At 41.4% G+C, this 23,261-nt stretch overlaps 1 protein-coding gene across 1 annotated transcript in view; it reads left to right on the top strand.

Annotated features, from left to right (window-relative positions):
• Positions 1 to 23,261, top strand: part of TBCD (tubulin folding cofactor D) — a 126,839-nt gene that overhangs the window by 212 nt on the left and 103,366 nt on the right. Inside the window, exons 2-11 of the mRNA XM_071452934.1 lie at positions 124 to 310; positions 2,967 to 3,017; positions 3,217 to 3,314; positions 4,023 to 4,124; positions 6,298 to 6,444; positions 7,284 to 7,339; positions 9,427 to 9,559; positions 17,281 to 17,326; positions 19,992 to 20,124; positions 22,904 to 23,052. Coding sequence (XP_071309035.1) covers positions 139 to 310; positions 2,967 to 3,017; positions 3,217 to 3,314; positions 4,023 to 4,124; positions 6,298 to 6,444; positions 7,284 to 7,339; positions 9,427 to 9,559; positions 17,281 to 17,326; positions 19,992 to 20,124; positions 22,904 to 23,052 — 1,087 coding nt within the window. The 5' untranslated portion in view covers positions 124 to 138. The remainder of the gene's footprint in view (positions 1 to 123; positions 311 to 2,966; positions 3,018 to 3,216; positions 3,315 to 4,022; positions 4,125 to 6,297; positions 6,445 to 7,283; positions 7,340 to 9,426; positions 9,560 to 17,280; positions 17,327 to 19,991; positions 20,125 to 22,903; positions 23,053 to 23,261) is intronic.

Here is a 23,261-nt window from a genome sequence, read left to right as displayed (position 1 = left end):
GAGGGGCCGCGGGAGGGGCGCGGTGGCCGCATGGCGGGGCCGGGCGGGGTGAACGGGGCGGCGGGACCGGCCCTGCCCGCGCCCTGAGCGGGGCGGAACCGACCCTTCCTCTGTCACTGCCAGCGCCGGGCCCGGGCCATGGACGGAGCGGGGCGGGAGCCGGAGGAGGGCGAGGAACCGGCTGCCATCAGCGCCAGGAACATCCTGGACAGCTTCACCGAGAGCCGCGAGGTCGCGGAACTCATCGGGAACCTGCGGGAGGTCTTCGGGGACATGGTGACGAGGGAAATGGCCGTGGAGCGCTTCATAGGTGAGCACGGCAGCCAAAGGGAGTGGTCCTGCTACTGCGTGATACAAACATTTTATTGTGTATGATTCATTTTGTTACTGCTGAATACCAAAAAGGGAGCAAACCGTTAATTTTTGGGTCAGTGATAATGCTGGAACTTTATCAACTGGTAATTCAGATGTGGTTTTTTGCTCATTTTGTTTTCCATATAGATATTCTTTTATTACCTGGTATTTAACTACTGTAAATGAAAACTTAGGTCTTAGATTCCTGATTCAGAAATCTGAATTCTGACTTCAGTTTCCTGTTCAAATTCAGGCCATAATTTAGTTAAAAGTTTGTACGTCTGTCGAATAAAGCCACTCTGTTACTCATTGGAACACACCCATTTTGTGCTTTAAAGTGTCAATTTCCTCTTTACCTTTTCATTTCATGGGAAATGTGAAGAATGGCAGCATCCATAGAGATCATGCTTGTTTTTCCAAGTGGAGGTAACTTGGTTTGAGTTTTGTGCCACCTAAGGAAAGCTGTCCTGGCCCTGGGCCTCAGCTGAATGTGGAAGGGCCACAGTGAGGTGCATGGAGCAGTGTCATGGGTGACCAGCCTGTTTCAAGGCACATCTGTGTGTTGGGTCAATATTCTGGTGAGGTGATTTGCAAAAGTTCATTCAGTGCTTTGTGTATTTGCAAACTGAATTTTGCAGGGATTTTTGTGAAGGATGGAGAAATTGCAAAACTCACAGTCAAAATTTTGACACAGCATCTTTGTTTTTGACAACAAGAAATGAGGTGGGCAAACAATAAAGCAGAACCCCCCAGATTTGGAGATCTGACCCTGCAGAAGTTTCTCAGTAGCATTATTGTGGTTGGCTGAACTGACTGTTCCATCTAAATGATGGACATAAAACTGCTCAGACAGAAGGAACTCTCATTGCTGAGCTTGTTCAGCATCCCAGAGGAAATGTCAGATGTCAGTGGGACAGGAAAAACCATTGCTGGAAAAATCACCTTGCTGTGCCTCTCTGTTTGTCACATCATGTGGAGTGTTTCTTTGCATTTCAATTCTATTTATGAGCTTTCTGCCTGTGTATCATTGCCCAGTAAATATAAGCTAAATAGACTTAAAAAAGATGTTGTGGTTCAGTATTGGGTTATAATATTTAGTGTGCTCAGGTGTCATTGATCGTTCTGGGACAAAATGTCCCCAACCTGCCAAGAGGCTCAGTGTGTGGGTTAGACCACTGATACTTGGGGACACATGGCTTTTATCTGGGAGCAGGGAATGCAGTGATCACCTCTTCCAGAGGGTTTTAATGAAAATTCCCAAAGCATTCAGAAAAACTCATGATGCTCATTTTGTGATGAACCATTAGAAACAGAAGTTTGGGAAACAGTTTAATCTGCAACTACAATTTTGTAGGAAAAGATAGGAAGATCTTTTTTGAAATAATAGTTTTAGAGCATCTGGTTTAGGTTCATTCTCTTCAGCTTTTTTATTTGGGGTTTTATTTTATCTTTGCCAGGCTGGGACCTGGGAAAACAATTTGCTCCTCAATTCCACTTTTTGTGCTCACTGGTTGTGCTGTTTGTATCAGCATTAATTCAGGTGGGAAGCCAGGGATGATTAGGAGCTCAGGTTTCCCTCTGGATGCTGTTCTGGTGTCCCAGTGGAATTGCACAAGGATGCTGTTGGTTGGTCTGAAAGTGGTGGTGCAGTGGCATCCACTGGTCAACTGCAGCACTGTTGGCTTTGTGTCATGTCTTCAATGTAAATGTTCATGTGTCAAGCAGAGAAAAAGGACAGAGAGCAAAGTGGTTTGTGAGAGAAATACAGAAAAGGGGAGGTTAAGGAGGTTTTGGTTTTCTAATTCAAAAGCTGTTTTCTGACCAAAGAGCTAAAATGAGCCAGGCGATCTCCAGTGCCACACTGGATCACTTAATGATCTTGGGAATCCAATTTTCATTTCTGCAGCTGCTTTTTATTGATTCTGGGTTTAAATTGAAAAGCTTTTGTGTCTGAAAGCTCTGAAAAGTTGTTCTTTTTTTTTTTTTTCCCCCAATACTTAATTGCAATGTGTCTTTTCTTGAGTCAGTATCCAAAAGGAGACACTGTGTTACTGGCAGCAAAACAGAGTAAGGGATGTGAACAGTTTTGAGGAGCACAGTGGTAAGAGCTGCAGTTTGTTTGTTGAGGTTGAAATTTGTTAAGGATTCTTTGTTCTTTGCTGAACAATTCCCTGTATTCTATTTCAAAATAAGAAAGCAGCTCTGAGGATTGTGAGGAGCACCCTCATTGCCAAGTGTTGCTTGTGGGAGGTTTGTCCAAGGAAACAGGGGAGGCTCCTGGGGGTGGGTTGGTGGCTCAGTGGAGGTAAATGAGTGCAGTGTGAGGGGACAGCTTGTGCTTGAGCTGTTGCTTGGAATTATAAACTGCTCTGTGTTGGAAGGGACCTCAGAAACCATCTCCTGCCATGGGCAGGGACACCTTCCACTATCCCAGGTTGCTCCAGGCTCCATCCACTCAATGATTTTCCAACTTTGTGACCTTGCTTACAGGTGCTGGCAGCTCAGGGATGCAGGAATCTTAAACTAAAACTGTTCAGAATCAGAGGATATCTCACAGTTAAGGTCTGGAAGAGCCTTGGAGTAGTTTATTACAGATATCTTTTTATTTTCAGGTATAATGGACAAGTACCAGGAGCAGCCTCACCTTTTGGATCACCACTTAGGTAAGAATGTCAGCCTTAAATAATTTTTGTGTCTATACTTAAAAATCTGTTACTCTGGAAGATCTGAGTTTGCAGTACAGGATTGCTGTGGCTGATAGTACTTCCATTTTATCATTGTTGTCTCACTCTGTTCTGTCAGAAGTACAAGAAACTCTGTGACCTGCATGTAATCTCACTGGTTTTTCTCTCCTTTCACTAGAGGGGATGATGAATTCCTTGTTGGAGATAGTATGGGACAGTGGATCTCCTCCCCCACTAGTTCACCTGGCTTTTAAATTTCTCTACATCATTACAAAGGTAAAAAATTCCTAAATTTAATGTTCTTTAACTGAAATTTGTAAGTTACAAATATTTTCTTTGTTATTTTCAAAAATATTAAAATAAATAAGTGTTGAATATGATTAAATATTTTAAACTGCACTGTGAAAGATTAGTTCTCTTCTTTCCCATTTTCATGACACCTGATGTTATTTAATGATCCAGATTAGTAAAAATCCAGATTTGAATGCAAAAGAAATTGCAGACATGGAGATACTGAGTGATAAAACATAGTTATAACGTTGAAAAGTTAAGTGTAATAAAAATTTGAGCACAGGAAAATATTTTTGGGCTGTAAGGGCTGAGCCTGGGACAGGTGGCTCAGAGAGGTGGTGGGGTCTCCATCCTTGGGATACAGGACACCCCATGATGTGGTCCTGGGCACTCTGCTGGTGACTCTGCTTTACCAGGAGGGCTGCACTGGACAATCTCCAGATGTCCCTTGTTTAAAAGTTAATTATCATGCCATGAATTCTTAATAATTTTGTAAAAACACAAAGTTATATATCCCAATAAAACACAAAGTTAAATATCACAAGGTCTTTAAGACTTTGATTGCAGACTTACTCTCCTTATGACATGAGGATCCTAATCAAGAAATTCCTCCAAGGGTCTTTCCTTTCCCCTCAGTGTGTGCTGGTGCTGGATGGGTTCTGAAATTCTGAATTCTGGAACTTTCTGCTTTAGGTGAGAGGCTACAAACGTTTCCTGCCCCTGTTCCCTCATGAAGTCAGAGACCTGCAGCCTGTTTTGGATATGCTTGCAAAGCAGAACCCAAGAGACCCTGAGGTGAGCACTTGCTGTACTTTTTATTCAAATTTTATGTCTCCATTGGAAAAAAACTGCAGGAAAAAAATTGGGAAAAAGCAGATAAAGCACTGACAGACCCTGTCTGGTGTTAACACCTGGATTTAATGTGAAAACCATCATCTTGTCACAGGAGGAATATCCTCCCCATGGAGAGGTTTTGGTGTTCTTTCATGGGATTTGTTCCAAGGATTTAGAAACAGTGGCAGTAGAGGTGCAAGTAGAATCTTTAAGCACTCATGTAAGGAACAAAGTGATTGTAACAAGAGTAAGAAGAAGGGCAGTGAAAGGTATTGAATCTCTAAAATGAGTGACTGAAAAATACTCCAGTCTGACTCCAGGATACTGGATATTCTTAGGTTTTTAAATAAGGGAAAAGAAGAATCCCAGAGACCTGTGTAAGAGAGATGAATTTTAAGAGAGATTATCAATTATAAGTAACAAAACTCATGTTTGTTTCATGGGTTTGAAGACAATTGTATTGCTGCTCTAAATTAAAGCTTTTTTTAATAAACATCCATTCTGACACTTTGCTGCTGCAGGTGTACAGCTTTAAATCTTGAAAAACTTCCTTATTTCTTCAGAAGTTATTGCAATAAACCCATGAAAGCTACACATAAGAAATTAAGGAGAAAAACATCTGTTTTATTTGTGAGTGGGAAAGGAAAAACAGGAAAATGGGAAGGTGCAGTTTGCCTTTGGAAGGAAACAAGGTTGCCTAGATTTGTGACTGGGGGGAGGATCCATTAATTTTGTTACAGTTTTGCTGTTTGGGATCCCTTGCAGCTCTGTCTCCTCTGGAGTTTCAGGGCACTCACATCGGGAGTTTCTTCTTGCTCATCTTTGAAAGTTCCTTGGAGCCAGGGGGTAGTTTGTGCTCTTGGCAATTCATGTTGAAATGAAAATGAAGTAAAAAACCTTTGTTTTACTATTCTTGTTGCCACATTTCTCCTCACAGAGAAAAGCAAGGCACAATTCTTCCCAAGAATATTTCTGGGTTTCACATTCTCTGAACCTCAGAGAAAAAAAACCCCAATTATTGCCTCATTTGCTGCACCTGTGTTTTTCACAAGTAAAATACATTGTAAAATGTAAAAATACAATTCACAAGTAAAATACATCTTTTATCTATTGTAAAAGATAGTTTACCTGAAGAAAATTAGTAATTGAATTCTAGTGTGTTTTAATTCACTGACCAGTTAAATCTGGGTGTGTGTGTTAGGTCTGTCAGCTGCCAGTCAGGAAATTCTGTGCCGTTGAGTGCTTGGCAGATTCAGCTTAGATGTAATATAATATAGTATAGAATAAAATAATAGATATAATATAGTATAGAATAAAATAATATAATATAGTATAGAATAAAATAATGTAATATAATATAGAATAACATAATGATACATATATAATATATATAATATAGTATAAAATATAGTATATATTATATATAATATATAATATAATATATAATATATTATATATTATATATATAATATAATATATATAATATAGTATAGTATAGAATAAAATAATGTAATATAATATAGAATAACATAATGATACATATATAATATATATAATATAGTATATAATAATATAATAATATATATAATATAATAAAATATAGAATAATATAATGTAATGTTATATGATGTAATATGATGTAATATAATAGATGATATGATATAATATGATATAGTATAATACAGTATAGTATGATGTAGTATAATATAATACAATACAATATAATATAATATGATGCAATATGATGTAATATAGATGATATAATATGACATAGTATAATACAGTATGATATAGTATAGTATAATACAGTATAGTATAATGTAATACAGTATAGTATAATATAGTATAATATAATACAATACAGTATAATATAATATGATGTAATATGATGTAATATAATAGATGATATAATATGACATAGTATAATACAGTATAATATAGTATAGTATAATACAGTATAGTATAATATAATACAGTATAGTATAATATAATACAGTATAGTATAATATAATATAGTATAATATAATACAATATAATATAATATGATATAGTAATTAATTAGCCTTCTGATATAATTCTCCTCATCATTCCTCTTCTTTGTCTGGGGCAAAAATATCTTTCTATTCCTTTGCAGACGTGGGAAACTCGCTACATGCTCCTGTTGTGGCTGTCCATGATCTGCCTGATCCCTTTTGACCTGGCCCGTTTTGATGGGAGCCTCGTTTCCCTGGAGGGGCAGGCTCGGCAGCCAACCATGGATCGCATCCTGGACATAGCCAAGGTGAGGGGAGCACACCCTGCAGTGCTTCCACACCTGCCAGCTTTGGCTCAGCCACTCACTGTGTGATAAATATTCATGTGTGCTGTATGTTCCTCAATGAGATTCTTTTCTGCATGTTATTTAAGTCTGTATTTTTGTGTCTAATCTGTAAGGGATTTTTTTGTACTTCTGGATCTTCAATCTGTTGATTGCTGCTTTAGAGTCAGGTGAGGCTGGAACTTGTTTCCCCTGGTGTAATAAACTATTTTATCTGAGGTGAACCCCTGCCTTTGAATATGTTAGAGGCTTTCAACACATGCAAGTGCCAGAGAGCATCTCTGAAAGTCAAATCTGAGGATTTCTAGAGAAAATCAGCATTTGATCAGAGTGAGCAAGTTTGGAGGCTGTGGTTGTGTGAAGATTTTTAAACAGATACATGAAGTTCCAGTGGGTGTCAGCCCAGGTGGCTGATTTGATCTATCTCATGCTTTTGAGATAGAAATAAACCACCCTCCCTTCCCCACAGGTCCCCAAGAGCTCAGGCTTTTGACACTTGCAGCACTAAGGGGCTTTCTGCTTACAGGCCAATGTGTCTGTGAGTTAAGGCTTTAGCAAATGAACCTTCAGTAATAAACCTGCTTTGAAAGGCACACAGAGGGAGACTCTGCCTCAGATACAGTTTGTTAAATGGAAAAATAAACTTTCTACTATCTTTAAGCTGAGTTTGTAACCATAATAATGTCATAATGTGTGTGATCATCATAATATTTGTCATGTGAGTATTCAGTAGAGCTGTCACATAGTTGGTTTTCTATCTCCAGTTATGAATTGTTTTACAGTCAGGTTTCTTTTCCCTTCAGTGTTACCTGGTTGTCAGTGACAAGGCTCGGGATGCAGCTGCTGTGCTGGTGTCCAAGTAAGTCCCTTTTGTGCATCTTGGCAGAAAGGCTCCCATTCCTCCTGCTCTTTCTTAATCTGACATGGCAGGGTTGGGAGGGCTGGAAGTTGCCAGTTGTCTGTGGGATATTAATATTGCTTGAATTGGATACAGCAGTGTTTGTTGAGAATACTGCTTTCTCTGCATGTGAAAATAAAGTACAAAATAATAAATTATGAAATAATAATAATAAAATAATAAGATAAAAATAATAAATTACAGAATAATAAATTAAGTAGGGATAGTACACACATGTCACTTGTTTCAGTATCTATTCCAGTCCACATTCCTGGACATTTTAGTGAAAGTCAGCTCAGGTTGTGACTGATTTGGGTTTTTTTTCCTTTTTAAAGCAGTAAAAGCCCCAGCTCTGCACTTCAGCCTGTGCTCAGCAGAGGGCGCTGATTAATTTTAATTAGGAGCGTGTGTTCAGCACAAATAGGGGACAGAATACATTAGGCTGGTTCTAGTACCAGCTGTGCCAGGCTGTAATGGTGCTGTATAGTGGATTTAAAATTATTTACACCATTTTCAAAACAGCCTGGTGATTGAAGGAGTTAGAAAGGCTGGCTCCAAGGCCTTTCCCTGTTCTCACATCCCCAAAGCCAGTTCTGAGCATAATCATTCTGACATGAGGTTTGTGTGCCACCCACCCTGATACTTGGGTGGGCAGAGCACAACGGTCCTGGGACAGATGGGCAGATAAGATACAGGAGTCTGACTCTGCAGCAGGCTCTGGGAAAGTCCCTGGGGAGCAAGAGAAGGACCCTGCTTTGTGCTCCAGGGAGTTGATGAATTTCAAGTGAAGTTTAGAAACATCAGGATTGGGGACCTCCTGTTTTCCAAAGTGAGCTGCTTCTCACAGGGCAAAGGAGCTGGAGTATATTTCATAAATTCTGCTTTCTGCCTGCTCAGTGAGTGGCTGCAGTAGGAGGAGATGAGGCTGATCCTTATCCTGGTCTTAGTCTGGAGGTTAGAGCACTCCTTTGGGAAAGAAAGATTTAAACTCCTTGGGGCTGAGGAAGGGTCTAGGAACCAGCTCAGCCACTTCACAGGTCACTTCTCTCACATGTGCCCTTGGGCCAAAGGCAGCCTCATCCTTCCACCCAAACCAACCCTGCTGCAGCTCCCCCCAAGTCCTCATTGCTCTGCTGCTGAGCACCACAGGGACTGGCTGGGAAGCCTCAGCAGTTCACTGCTGAGCTGTTTTATTTATTATATTTAATACTCCCAGTCAGCTCTTGGGGCTGTTTCCCAGCTATCTGTAGGGGTAGGAAGTATCCAGGTCCTGGCTCTGGGGCACATCCTCTTTGAATTCTGTGAGTTGTTCTGGGTGGGCACAACTCCCCATGTGCCTTGTTTCCACTGAGTGAGTTGAGAACAAATGTAGTCTGAATTGCTGCTGCAGCAGGACCTGGTTTGTGGGTGCCAGGACACTGAAGTGGTGCCCTGACTGCAGCTTGACTGTTCAGGGTAGGGCTGAGAGTAGGTTTATGATAGTTTAGCCATGAAAGTCATCTTTTCCCTTTTCTAAGGTGGCTAAAAACACATCTTTTCAACCATCTAGTGTGTTAATAACAGGTACTTGACCTTTTCAAATATCTGGAACCCCAAATGTAGCCCTGCTGGTTGCTTTTTCTGGGCCTGACTTCTGACAGACAGTGCAAAATGACCACTGATTTTCAGATTTGCAGAATGGCTGGTTTTGGTGAGAGAGGTGCAGAATCCTCCTATTTGTTTCAGCCTTTCACTAATTCTAATAGAAATAATTTCTTAAAAGCTTTGGAAATTTTGTTGCTTTATAATTAAGGTAAGAAATTTCTAGAACCCAAGTTTTTAGCTGGGTTTGAAGTGAAAACAAAATTCCAGGTCAGAGTCTTGCCCAGAAACAGCTGGGCTAAACATAGGATGGTTTGGAGTGTTGCCACTCTCAGTGATTTGGGGAAAGGCACATTGAAGAATTGTTTCCAGGAGCTAGAACCAGTTTGGATAGGAAGAAAAGTCATTTTTCACTGGGTGTCATGAAGTCAATGGCTGCAATGTTTTTCTTTTTTTTTCTGTGACAGGTTTATTGTCCGCCCTGATGTCAAGCAAAGCAGGATGGCAGATTTCCTGGACTGGGTGCTCTCCATGTTATCCAAATCCTCCTTCCAGACCATGGAGGGCACTGTCATTGTGAATGGCATGCTCCAGGCCCTGGTAAATACTGCTTTTCCCTTGAAAGATAGACAGGTGGTTTTATGGCCATCCTATACTGCTGCAGGAGGCCCTTGACAGCAAATGCACAGAGGGGTTCCTGGCAATAAAAAAAGGAGAATTTCCTCCACAGCAGTTTGAACAATATAACTTCCCATGCATGTGTATTTTCTTTTTTTTGTCATCTTGAACAATATAACTTCCCATGCATGTGTATTTTCTTTTTTTTTTGTCATCCCCAAATGAAAGTGAAATTGCCAGTACAGCTATTCATAAATAACTCTCAAAGTAGCAGTTGTTTCAGTAAGTTTGAGTTTGTTTGCTAATCTGAATGAATTTTTTGTTGAGTGGCCTTTCTTTGTGAATTGATAATGGTGTGTGACTCAAAAGAGCTGAATTCTTACTTTGGGTTTTAAAATCGGTATACTGTGCACAGGGAAAAAATCTGCAGTACCTGAACTGCTGTTCCAGGGCACTGCTCCTCTTGTACATCCTAAAAAGGGCCATTTATAAAAGCTTTAGTGTAGTTTTACACCCTTAAAAGTGCTGGGGTGTGTTTTGATATCCTGGGGTGACACTTCTGGTGTCTCTGCCAGTTTTGATGTCCGAATATATTTGGGCCGAATGGGTTTGTGTGGGGGGAGAGATTGTTGTTCCTTCTTGGTTTGGTTGTTGACCAAGGTAGTGCAGGTGAAGACAGATCATGAGCCCTTTGCAGTTGCACAGGTTTGAGGATTTGCTGGTGTTTGTACAAGTTTTGATAATTTGCATAAATTTGCTACTCTTCTTAACCAGTCACTAAGAGGACTTGTGTGCAGTGTGGTACTAAACATCAAAGCAAAGGTCTGGAGCAAGTGTGTGGGGTTTTTTTTTTTTTGAGTTGTTTCTTTTTCCTCTCGAGCTCTTCCAAATCAGAAGGGAGAAGAAATGATCTATATTTAGAATAACTGAGGACCTGCTGCTTAAGCAGGAGGAAGCGTTATTTGTGTGCATTGCAGCGTTTCAAAAGACAGAATGATGTTTCATCATTTTATTGTCAGATCTGGAAAGGGAGACTGACTGTTTGCCATTCCCAGGCATGATGAGACCTGCAGGATGTATAATGCATTAGTGTTTTGTCATAATTCCTTTGAGTTTGGCTTTGGCTCCATCCACCTGTTCATTAGTGCTCACTAAGCGAAACAGGTGAATACTCAACAAGTAGAATCGAAACCAGAATGTGATACAATAGACCTGGGAGCAGAGCCTGCTGCTTTGCTTTTCTGGGATTTTTTTTTTTTTTCTTCTTCTCCACAGCTCATAATTCCTGCTCCAATTGGTAGATATGGGCAGATTTGTAAAGCCTTGTCTTGCATTTAGTCTTCAATTTCTCCTTTCAGTCACTACAATGAGCTGTATCATTAGGGAGTAAAGGTTTTCAGAATGGTGTGTGTATGCATGTAGGTGCTCAAGGAGAGCAGGAAATATTTATTTCAAGAGTTAAATGTTATAAATATCATATTTATATATAATTACATATATTCTTAGTATTTTAATATTAAGAATTTTGTTTCACACTTGGAGCAACACTATGTTGTCAAAAATACCACCTGAAAATAAATGTTCAAAATAAGCAAACACTTGTATTTAACATGCAAGATTCTAACTTCATGCAGTATATAATGTAGTCTATTTATTCTATAAATAAGTCTATTTGTTCTATAAATAATATATACTTCTAGAAATAATTCTATACTTCATGCAGTACATAATATAGTCTATTCTATATAATATAGTCTATTTATTCTATAAATAAATACAATATATTTTAACAAGTAATCACTAAATGTGTAAAGCAGAGCACATCCTCATGAGGGGCAACTAAAAATTGTGGCAACGAGCTTCAGAATTCTTTGCTCTTGGATTCCTCCAGCACTTTGTTATTTTAAGAGTCAAACTGCTGCTGCTTGGCCATCTTTGAACAAGCAGGAGAAAAAAGACCATTTTTCAGTTCTGGTCAGTATAGCAAGGGATTGTGCAGGTTTTGGGAATGATGTAGCCCACCAGAGTGGGGATAAAAAGTCTCTCCACATCACAGCAGAGTGAGGCTGCCCTGAGCAGGGTGGGTTTGGGTTGGGTTAGGATTTTGTGCCGCTTCTGGTCTGCATTTACCGAGCGGCTCCGAGCGAGGCTGGCATGGAAAAATCGCTCGGAAAAGACACGAAACTCCTGCATTTCAATGAAGTGAAACTGCAAGTCAGGGACGCAGTGAGTAGTTGGCCGAGGCTGACTTTGATCTGCCTCTCTGTGGCCGTGAGCCTGGCTGATCAGGTGTGTGCTGCTGTTTCATCTCACCCAGCGCTGTGTGCAGAACGAGTCCGGCCGTTCCGCGGCTCCTGTCGGAACACGCACCCCGCCTTGCATATTGTAATTGCACTGGGGCCTGTGGCTCTCTGCTCCTGTCCTCAGTAACTCACCATTTCCCAATGGGGGGCACCAGCAGGCACCTCTGTGACTCTGTTTCAAATTTCAGTGTTTCAAACTGCCCTCCTTTGTTGAAACCTCTGTTGCGCTATGGCATTTAATTCACTTCCCTACTCCTGTCCCTTGGCATTTGAAGGACTGAAAATGTTGGATTATTAAGCAATTGCTACTTTTTTATAACATTCGTTTACTTGAAGGAAACTTCTAGCCTGTTTCAAGAATCTGCATTTTAAATTCTCTTGGTCTGGAGGTTTGCTTTTAAACCTGCCATTATATCAAACAGCTTTTTAGTTATCGCTGCAGGGCGCAGCACTCCCAGTTCTTGCGTGACAGAGATGTCATCACGTTGAGGTAGCCTTGGGCATTGAAACTTATTAAACCTTATTTGTTTTATAAGTGATTCAGTATACAAGTGTGAGTAATAATTAAAAAAAATAAAACGCCCTACACAGTGATCTGATGAAACTCGAGAGTCTTAAGAACGAGGCATTTCCCTGAGCTGTCTCTAATGCAAAGGTTATTTAGCAATAGCTACATGCTTATGTAAATTTGGCTCCAGGGAAGAAAGAACTCTCTAACTCCATTCTTTCAGACCCAGAGGCACAAAAATAGAATATTTCCAAATAGAATGTTTCCCAAGTCTCTGTATTTTTGGCATTCTCAGAGAATTTGGTGTATTAGGATTGTCTATTGGCGTTATTTTTTTTAAAAAGGGGTTGTTGTTTAGTGGTTTGGTGATAAAAGTGTAGAAGAAGCAGCGTTGGTGAGAGGTACAAACGTTCTTATGTCTGCAGGTACCGAGGGCACTGACTCCTTTCTGCTCATGCCATTCCTCTCCTGGCTGTCACTGAGTATTTCTTCTAATGTGGCCTAGTCTGATACTGCTGGGTTTTTCTCTTCTCACCAGAACTTTTGTGCTCATTCCAGGTTCAGAAGTTCTGTTACCATAAAGCTGTTTCTTTTTCTTGTTAGAGCATAGTACTACCTCAAGCTGCTAAATGTTTTTTACCTTCTGAGTATTTAAAATCCGTGGGTTTTGGTAATCTCCCGATGGAAAGGAGGTACTCTGCCAGCTCTCCATGTGTTTGTGTAAACATTTCAGATGTTCAGCTGATAAATAACTGGGATCACATGAAAGCTGCCATCACTGTGTTGGTGTCTGTCAGTGTTGGTGTCATGTTGATGCTCAGCACCCAAACACGTGCAGCCCACAGCAGGAATGCTGCTTGTGTGGAGGCACAGTAAGAGCAAGGCCTTTAACTAACCCATTTTACCTTCAGCTGCACGTAGAATATATTAAATATTCCCTCCTTCCAAGTGAACTTCAGTTCTGCCAGTGCGTTCTCCCTCCTTGCTCCTGGCCCGGAGGCAGGGATGGCTGGTGGCATTCCTGGGGTGTTGTGTGGCTACCAGGGGGTGCTCCAGAGCAGTGCAAGGGATCATTTCCTGCTCTTCCCAGCCAGGCTGGAATTATCCTCCCAGCCCTCCCCTTGGTTACAACCAGAGGGAAGATCCAGACTTGTGTCTCCTGCTCAGCAGGAAGATCCACTCAGTCCCCACCGGCCAGGCCACCCCTCCTGGTGATTTGTGTAGCTTGGGGAACAAGTCCTGGAGATGATCCCCACTGATAGATCTCCTGCAGGTCGAGCCCAAAGTGGGTTATGCAGACAATTGGCAGGTGTGGTGTCTCTGCTGGGATTATTAAGAAACTGGGCTTTGTTTGCCTTGCCCTGCGCTGTTTCTAAAGCAGAACCAGACTTGACAGTCGTCACTGCTTGCACACCACTGATTTTCTCTAATTTGTAGGTGGCTTAATTATTTATAAGAGAGGGAGTCACATACTTTTCACCACCTGAGCAGGTTGGGTCGGTTGCTGAGTGCTCTGTGTCCTCCTTAGAGGAGCTGTGGCGTGGCTGTGACTGCAGGGATGCTCCGACAGGCAGGCTCCTCGTGCTCAGCCCTCTGACACCAAAATGCCTGTGCAGGTGGCAAACCAAGCTTATTAATTGCTTTGTTTGTATCAGATTTTTGGAAATGGTGTGCCTTGGATATTTTTCTTCCTTCAAGGCAGGAAGTTTAAGCTGGGTGCTGCAATGCTGATTTGCTCCTTTTGCTGCTTTTTTTTTTTTCCTCATGATTTTCATTTATGCATCATGAACATTTCTTTTTTAATATGATCCCTGTAAGTTCCAGATTTACAGTATTTTTCTGAAGGAGTAACTTTGCTGTACATGCCTGACTGTAGCATGTGCTAGAAGAAAATATTTTTTCTGCTTTCCCAAAAAACAGCATTGGATCAAGTGCTTCTTTATTTCCTTTGAGAAAAATATATCTATCACATTCAAAAGTTTTAGAGTTTTGGACTTGGGGATGCTTTTGCATGCATTGACTCATAAATAAGTAATGAACACTTCTCTTCTTCTTTTCTCTACACTCAGAAAAAACCCCAGACACTGAATTTTCTGCTGTGTTGAATATCTGAAGAGTGGTTCTCCACAGTTTGGCTGTTACCTATTTACTTTTGTAAAATTTATTTTTAAAATAGCTATTCAACTTCTCTGACACAGAGAAATACCTGTTGTATCAGTTGTAGAAACTCCAGGAACCTGCTCTAAGGTTGTATCTGACCCCCAGTGCACCAAGGTGGGTGCAGAAAGAACTTTCTTCCCATTCAGGCAGTTGGCATTTTCAGCTGTGTTTATTCCTAAAGCCTCAGGAACATATTTTATTGATCAAAAGTCATGTAAATATTATGGCCCTTTAAAAAAAAGTTTAGTTATTAATTTAAATTAATAATTATTGATTAACTATGGTGTCCTTTGGGCAATTCTTACTTCTCCTAAAAATTTGTATTGATAAAATAAAACATCTTAATGCACATCTCAGTTGATTTATAGCTGTTGCCACAATGATTTTATTACAAAATGTATATTATAAATCCCCATGGTAGGAGTAGATGTTTTGTGTTGAAAATAGTTGTTATTTGAGTTTTAGTGAAACTGCTGTAGGGAGACAACGTGTGTTTCACTTTTTTGTTCAGAAAATAATATAAATGATTATGAAATGGAATCTGCCAAGGTTGGTGCTCTAAACTGATTCATAGGTGTGTAAGGGAAAGCATTTAAAAAAAATACTGTGCACTATTTGATTTTTTCTCGTTTCCTGCTCGTGTGTTGTTTGATTCCTTCCATCTCTCTTAGAGGTGGCAGGGTCAGGACTTAATTCAGACTTGGACTCAAGGGTGTGACAACATGTGGAGAAGCTTGGAGAAAGGTGCCAGAATTTGGGACCTGCAGACTGAAATGGGTTATTTGGATGGTTCTGTTATTATTATTGGGACCTGCAGACTGAAATGGGTTATTTGGGTGGTTCTGTTATTATTATTGGGACCTGCAGACTGAAATGGGTTATTTGGATGGTTCTGTTATTATTATTGGGACCTGCAGACTGAAATGGGTTATTTGGATGGTTCTGTTCCAGCTCCCCAGCAGTGTGCTGAGAGCACACAGCCAAAAGTGTCCAGGAGCATCCCCAAGGGTCTGTTCAAAAGCTGTTTCTCTGCATTATCACTGCTTGAGGGATTACACTGTGCTTTGTTTGAATATGCTTGAATATAACAACAACAACAACAACAATAATAATAATTTGAAGTAAGCCTGAGTGTGCCTTAAAAAAATATTTGCTGTTAAGTCAGGCAGAAGGAGAAGGAGTTGTGAGGATGCAGGGAGGGAATTGTGAGGATGGAGGGAAGGAATTGTGAGGATGCAGGGAGGGAATTGTGAGGATGGAGGGAGGGAATTGTGAGGATGCAGGGAGGGAGTTGTGAGGATGCAGGGAGGGAGTTGTGAGGATGCAGGGAGGGAGTTGTGAGGATGCAGGGAGGGAATTGTGAGGATGCAGGGAGGGAGTTGTGAGGATGCAGGGAGGGAGTTGTGAGGATGCAGGGAGGGAGTTGTGAGGATGCAGGGAGGGAATTGTGAGGATGCAGGGAAGGAATTGTGAGGATGCAGGGATGCTGTCCTGTCTCCAGCATCCACAGCAAAGTGTGTGGAGAAATCAGTTATGGGGTTTTAAAGCAGAACACAGGAACAAAGTGATGAAATGAGTTTCTGCATATTTCAACAAAGAAAAGTTTCAGAGGAGCCCTAGATTTGTTGTACCAAAGATTTGTAGGTTCTCTGACATATTTTTTAAGCTTTTTTAGTACAAGCAGGGTTTTGTTGTATGTCACTGAGAAATTTTTGTATTTTTTTTAACACTGACTTCATATATTGCTAAAAGCTGTGCCAATTTGTAAATTTAAAGTGATATTTATTTCTGTTGGCTGGGCCTGGACTCATCCTATTGCATTGCTGCTGTGTAAAAGTCATTTTTAAGGGAGCCCTCACACTTGCCTGCATTAACATCTCAAACACTTTGATATATAATATGAGATTCCCATATATAGCTGGCAGTAGTGCTGATTTGTGATCCTGAAATGCAATTTAGTAACAAAGCAAAAGGGGCTGGGTACACAGCCCCAGGGTGTTTTTCTTGCCTCTGTTGCTGGCAGCCACGCCTGCAGCGCGGGAGGCGTGTGTGTGTGTGTGTGTGTGTGTGTGTGTGTGTGTTTGGTATGTGTGAGAAAGTACCTCTTTTCAGGGGAAGTCTGTTCTTGTTTAACTCCCAGGCATATTTATTGAGGAAGATTTTGCTTCTGGTGAAGGACAAACAAGTGCCTGGCCAGGTTTTTGCTCCGTGGGGAGCTGAGGAAGCTTTTAATGTGTAACGTGTTCTGTCAGGTGTTAATAGTGCCTTGTCTGGCTGCAGTGCTGGGGTTTAATCTCACTGGGATATTTAGCTGCAGATAAAGTTCCCTGGGCACAGGAATTGCAGTTGGCCTGCTGGAGGTGTATTTGCAGGTGTCTGTAGGTGGTTTAGTCTCTCACAAGCAGTGGTTGCACCACACTGAGCTCCTGTGACCCAGCACTGAGCCTGATGGGTCAGGGACCTGAGCTAGCCCAAAACTGGTGGCCTTTTTCTTTCCTCATTTTTTATTCTGGTTTTTTTTTCCCTTTCTCTTGAGTGGTTTTTGGCCACCTCAGTCCCCTGAGCAGTTACCAAGAAGAGCTGCACCCTGAGACTCCTCCTTTTACTATTTAAATCAGCAAACACTATACATCATTGTGAGAACATTAAAAATATTTTAGAGCTAAATGCTTGATATATTGTTTTACAGAATCTCTGTATTCTCATGTCTGTGTTCCCTATTTTAATTGCAGGCACAGCTGTTTAAACATGGCAAGAGAGAAGACTGTTTACCATATGGTAAGTTTGTAATAGCCTGGGTTCAGTTTTTCAAGCCATTGCAGTAGGAAAGGGAAAGGAAGATTAACCTGGTGACAAATGGTTCTGGAAGGAGTAAAATCCACAGTGATAAAGCAGGAAAAATGAGGCCAGCAAAAGCAGAAATGACATGAGGGAGGAGCAGATGCCACCAGGGAATGTTGTGTTGGGGCAGCACATCAGAGGGCTTGGCAGGGGATCACACTGGCCATTGCTGTAATACAGGAGCTGAACACAGAACATAGAAACTGTTACATGTGGAAAATATTTGTTTGAAATTCAGTTGAGCATAGACTGGTGTTGTACATATTCCTGCTGGAAGTTTTGCAGAGACTCTTCAAGTTTTAATGCAAACGCAGGATTTCAAAAAAACCCAAGTTTTAAGAACCAGTTGTGTACAGGCCACAGCTGGAGTCATGTGGGGATAATTTTGGAAGAAGAGAAGTTTTTTAGTAAAAAGAGATTATACTGGGTGCAATTAGGGATAGACAGGATGCCAAAAAGAGAAAAAGAGAGTATGGAGGTTTCTGAACAGTGTAGCTGCATTTTGGAATTGTGTTTATCTTGGGGTGAATCTTGAAATATGATCAGAACTGACTGCAGTGTGATCTTGGGCCTTATTGATAGCAGTAAGGGGAGGCAGGGAAAGGTGGTGGCCAGTTCCAAAACACTACAAAAGGCCTGGTCAGTTTTGTGCAGGTTATCCAAGTACCAGAAATGGAGTTTATGCCATTCACAGGAACCAAGTAGGGATATAAACTCACTTTAGAGTGTTTGTGATTTCACTCATGACATTATTTTGGCCCTGAGAAGAAGCTTTTTAGTTTTGGTGCTGGAAAGTGTCATTTTCCCAGTTCCTAAGGCTGAGATACAGACACTTCCTTAGAAAATGCCTGAGAGATGGGTATTGATGGAGATAAGATAGTGAAGACAAACAGCATGGAATGACACAGGTGCAAATCCTGGGAATGCCATTGCACAGGAACAGCAGAATCCACTGGGAGGCTGCCAGAGAAGCAGAAAAATGAACAGGCTGGGAAAATTACAGTGCAACAGAAAAGGACAGAATTTAGAAAATGCCACAGTACGACACAGTATGGAAGGAGCATATTGAGCTCACAGCATTAACCCTGCTGGTAAAATCAGAAACTTTGGCTCGTGGCATAGAAAGAATAGTGAGTTATGAGTCTGGTAATAAGAGGAAAATCAGGGACATATCAATGAGTGAATTTACCCTAGAAAATCTGGAATGGTCACAACTGAGAAGCAGCTATTCAGACGGGAACTGTTCAGGATAAGAAAATGTGAGAGACAAAAAATATCTAAGATTTTTAATTATAACAGATCTGAGGATGAAATAGAAAAAAAATAGGCAAATGTGAAAGCAAGATCCTGTTTGAAGTCACTTGTGACATAGAAGTTGAATTAAAAACAAACACTAGCCCTGGAGTAATTTACATGGGTCTGTAGATATTTCAGTGATTCAAGAGCTGGCAGGACTTGGAAGAGGCCTTTATTTATATATTCTTAATTTATTTTCTGTCTGTGAATGATGATGTTTCTGCAGCCTCTTCCTCCTAAACTATCAGTCTCTTGGGCTTTTAAAGCTGCAAAAAATCCAGGTTGCTGGAAGGTATTGAAGTATTAATAATCATCAGTGGCTTGTTGTCTGCAGGGATTGTTTCATTTGTAACTTCAGTACATCAAGATGCATCACCACTCTTTTTAAAGACTTGAGCAGATTTGTAAGTCATGTCTTACAGTGTCTCAGACTTTGAAATAATTGCATTTTCTTTGATCTCTTTGTATTTTGAAAGCCCTGATATGAGGCTGGGGCAGGAGCTTGCAGAGGATTTGCCTGCTGTGGTTCCATCTGAGCAGTGCAGTTGGAAGCCCAGTGGCTCTTTCAGAGCCTGAGTCATTAGTCTCTATTAGCTAATGGTCAACTTCTGAAGAATTCTTTTCACCCTAATGAAACTGCAAAAGGGCTTTTTGATTTGTAACAGCCATAACTTCCTTGTGAAAATTTTGAATCCTGGAACTTTGTCCTCATTAACCCAAGATTCTCTTTTCTCTGTGTTTTTTTTACTTGCTGGACAAATAACTTTGTTACCTTTGATGTGCTCAAATGAGAGGTTTTGTGGCTGATTGTTTACACATCCACAGTGTTTCTCATGTGTAAATGTTTCTGGACATCCATCATCATAAAAATTTCAGTGTCAGGATTTGGTGCTGCCTGAAAATATTAAATGAGGAAAGGGAAAGCTTTCAGTGTGCAGGAGATTTTCTGAGTAAAAGAATTGCATTTTCTAGCTTGTGGTTCTGTTAGATCACTGAAAATCCTTAGACCCTGAAAGACACTTGGATGTGCTGCTTCCAAAAAACAGAGACATAAACACTCAGGGAATGTAGATAATAATTTTCATAATCAAAACTAATCCTTAAAGCCATCTCCCCTGTTTGGGCAGTGAAGGATATTGCAGCTGTTTGACCAATGTCATCTCCCACAAAGTAGGTAACGGGGCATTGGTGTTTCAGTGATGCCTTTAAAAACATAAATATCCCCAAAACCATTCAAAACTTTCAGATGTTCATACCCAGGTGTTTTGAAAAGCTGTTTTTCTGGTGTGTTTGTTTTCTTTTACAGCTGCTACTGTTCTGGAGTGTCTTGATAGCTGCAAGCTGTCAGAGAGCAATCAGATGGTTCTGCGCAAGCTGGGCATGAAACTGGTCCAGAGGCTTGGGCTGACATTTGTGAAACCAAAGGTAGCAAAGTGGAGGTCAGTTTAAAGCTGAAAAGTTCAAAAAAAAAAAAAAAGGAAAATCCTTAAATAAAACCCACTACAAATTCATAAATCCATGCATTTGCCCCTCTTAACATTGCCTTAAAGACAAAGAAATCCCTGTGGGAATGAACATTATTCTTCATTTGCAGTATTTAGAAAAAGGAGGATTCTTCCACTGTGTTTAGTTTCCTGTATTTTTTTTTTCAATTTTGGTACATAAGTGAGTGCTGGGACAAGCCAAATCTGACTTTGCACGTTGCACAAGCAGAAGCCTGTTCCTATATAATGCATAACTCACTAAATATGGGAAGACCTTTGTTCCTGAAGCTGATTTAGTACAATTTTGTAAGAGTGAACATAACTTTTTCCATTACCTGGTCCTACCCTGATTCGATAGAAAGTTCACAGGGGAAAAGTGGTTTGCAATCCTGCTCTGGTTTTGCATATTAGTCAGGTTTTGGTGTCTGGTTTTACCTACTGCCAGAGGGCAAACTCTTTTTTAGATTTCTCGCACTGATATTTTAAAATTGCAGGCTCCCTTGGTGACTATTTTTATTGTATTTATTTTACTGGCTTTTGAGAACATCCTTAGGCATAGAAAATTCTTTTTAGGTGGAGAATGTACGTTGCCCCATGGCAAAAGTCAGTTTAGCATGTAAAGTCTATCTTTTGTAAGAATGCATCTACACCACGGGCTAAATATTCGAGTACAGCTTGGTCAGAAAGTACTAAGCTGGCTTTGAGATTTAAAAAGCAATTTTTAATAAGATGATTTTATTAATTTTTTAATATTTTTTTCATTTTTGGAGAGACTTTTGGGGCCTGGGAATTTTGTCTCTCTTTGTTGTTAGCAGTGGAAAATAGGTTATAGTGAAACAGGAAAGGGAGGGATAATGAAAAGGAACTATTTGAATAGTCTGGCTCTTCTCACCTTGGAAAACAGACAAGTGGGTCAGGAGCAAGGAGAATGGGATATTTCTCCCTTTCCTTTAAACAGTCACTGAATAACTGGAGAGCTGTACCAGGGAGGTGAAGGAGGTGACAGACAGACAGACAGACTTGGTGGCAGTGTGTCCCTGCTGCAGCTGGCAGTTAAATCAGAAATCACTGGAGCTGTGTTTGCTCACCCTGGGAGGTGAAGGAGGTGACAGACAGACAGACAGACAGAGTTGGTGGCAGTGTGTCCCTGCTGCAGCTGGCAGTTAAATCAGAGATCACTGGAGCTGTGTTTGCTCACCCTGGGAGGTGATGGAGGTGACAGACAGACAGACAGACTTGGTGGCAGTGTGTCCCTGCTGCAGCTGATGTTAAGTCAGAAATCACTGGAGCTGTTTGCTCACTCTGGGAGGTGAAGGAGGTGACAGACAGACAGAGTTGGTGGCAGTGTGTCCCTGCTGCAGCTGATGTTAAATCAGAGATCACTGGAGCTGTGTTTGCTCACCCTGGGAGGTGTAGGAGGTGACAGACAGACAGACATTGTGGCAGTGTGTCCCTGCTGCAGCTGATGTTAAATCAGAGATCACTGGAGCTGTGTTTGCTCACCCTGGGAGGTGAAGGAGGTGACAGACAGACAGACTTGGTGGCAGTGTGTCCCTGCTGCAGCTGGCAGTTAAATCAGAGATCACTGGAGCTGTGTTTGCTCACCCTGGGAGGTGATGGAGGTGACAGACAGACAGACAGACTTGGTGGCAGTGTGTCCCTGCTGCAGCTGATGTTAAGTCAGAAATCACTGGAGCTGTGTTTGCTCACCCTGGGAGGTGAAGGAGGTGACAGACAGACAGACAGAGTTGGTGGCAGTGTGTCCCTGCTGCAGCTGATGTTAAGTCAGAAATCACTGGAGCTGTGTTTGCTCACCCTGGCAGGTGAAGGAGGTGAAGGAGGTGACAGACAGACAGACAGACATTGTGGCAGTGTGTCCCTGCTGCAGCTGATGTTAAATCAGAGATCACTGGAGCTGTGTTTGCTCACCCTGGCAGGTGAAGGAGGTGACAGACAGACAGACAGACATTGTGGCAGTGTGTCCCTGCTGCAGCTGGATGTTAAATCAGAAATCACTGGAGCTGTGTTTGCTCACCCTGGGAGCTGATGGAGGTGACAGACAGACAGACATTGTGGCAGTGTGTCCCTGCTGCAGCTGATGTTAAATCAGAGATCACTGGAGCTGTGTTTGCTCACTCTGGGAGGTGAAGGAGGTGACAGACAGACAGACAGACAGACATTGTGGCAGTGTGTCCCTGCTGCAGCTGATGTTAAATCAGAAATCACTGGAGCTGTGTTTGCTCACCCTGGCAGGTGAAGGAGGTGACAGACAGACAGACAGACTTGGTGGCAGTGTGTCCCTGCTGCAGCTGATGTTAAATCAGAGATCACTGGAGCTGTGTTTGCTCACCCTGGCAGGTGAAGGAGGTGACAGACAGACAGACATTGTGGCAGTGTGTCCCTGCTGCAGCTGATGTTAAATCAGAGATCACTGGAGCTGTGTTTGCTCACCCTGGCAGGTGAAGGAGGTGACAGACAGACAGACTTGGTGGCAGTGTGTCCCTGCTGCAGCTGATGTTAAATCAGAGATCACTGGAGCTGTGTTTGCTCACCCTGGCAGGTGAAGGAGGTGACAGACAGACAGACATTGTGGCAGTGTGTCCCTGCTGCAGCTGATGTTAAATCAGAGATCACTGGAGCTGTGTTTGCTCATCCTGGGAGGTGAAGGAGGTGACAGACAGACAGACAGACAGACTTGGTGGCAGAGATCACTGGAGCTGTGTTTGCTCTGCAGGTACCAGCGTGGCTGTCGCTCCCTGGCTGCCAACCTGCAGGCCCAGGGCTCTGCTGTGCAGAACCAGAAGAGAGAAGTTGCTGCTGAAGCTGAAGCTGATGATGATGATGAGGAATATGACATTCCAGCAGAGATTGAAAATGTTGTAGGTGTGTTAAAACTGGAGAGAAGTTGTTGCAATGCTGCTGTTGGATTATGCCTTTTTCTTTTAAATTTAAATTTTACATTTATATACAAATACAAAATTTATATACAAATGCATACTATATAAACCTCTATTAAACTTTAAAAATTCTTTACAAATCCATTTCTCACATGCTGCAAATTAAACATACATTGGAAAACAATCTGATTTGGA

This window comes from Agelaius tricolor, unplaced genomic scaffold (genome assembly GCF_023055355.1).
Source record: "Agelaius tricolor isolate 1412-34295 unplaced genomic scaffold, bAgeTri1.0.p SCAF_35, whole genome shotgun sequence".
Classification (NCBI taxonomy): Eukaryota; Metazoa; Chordata; class Aves; order Passeriformes; family Icteridae; genus Agelaius; species Agelaius tricolor.
This window is presented reverse-complemented; position numbering and strand designations above follow the sequence as displayed.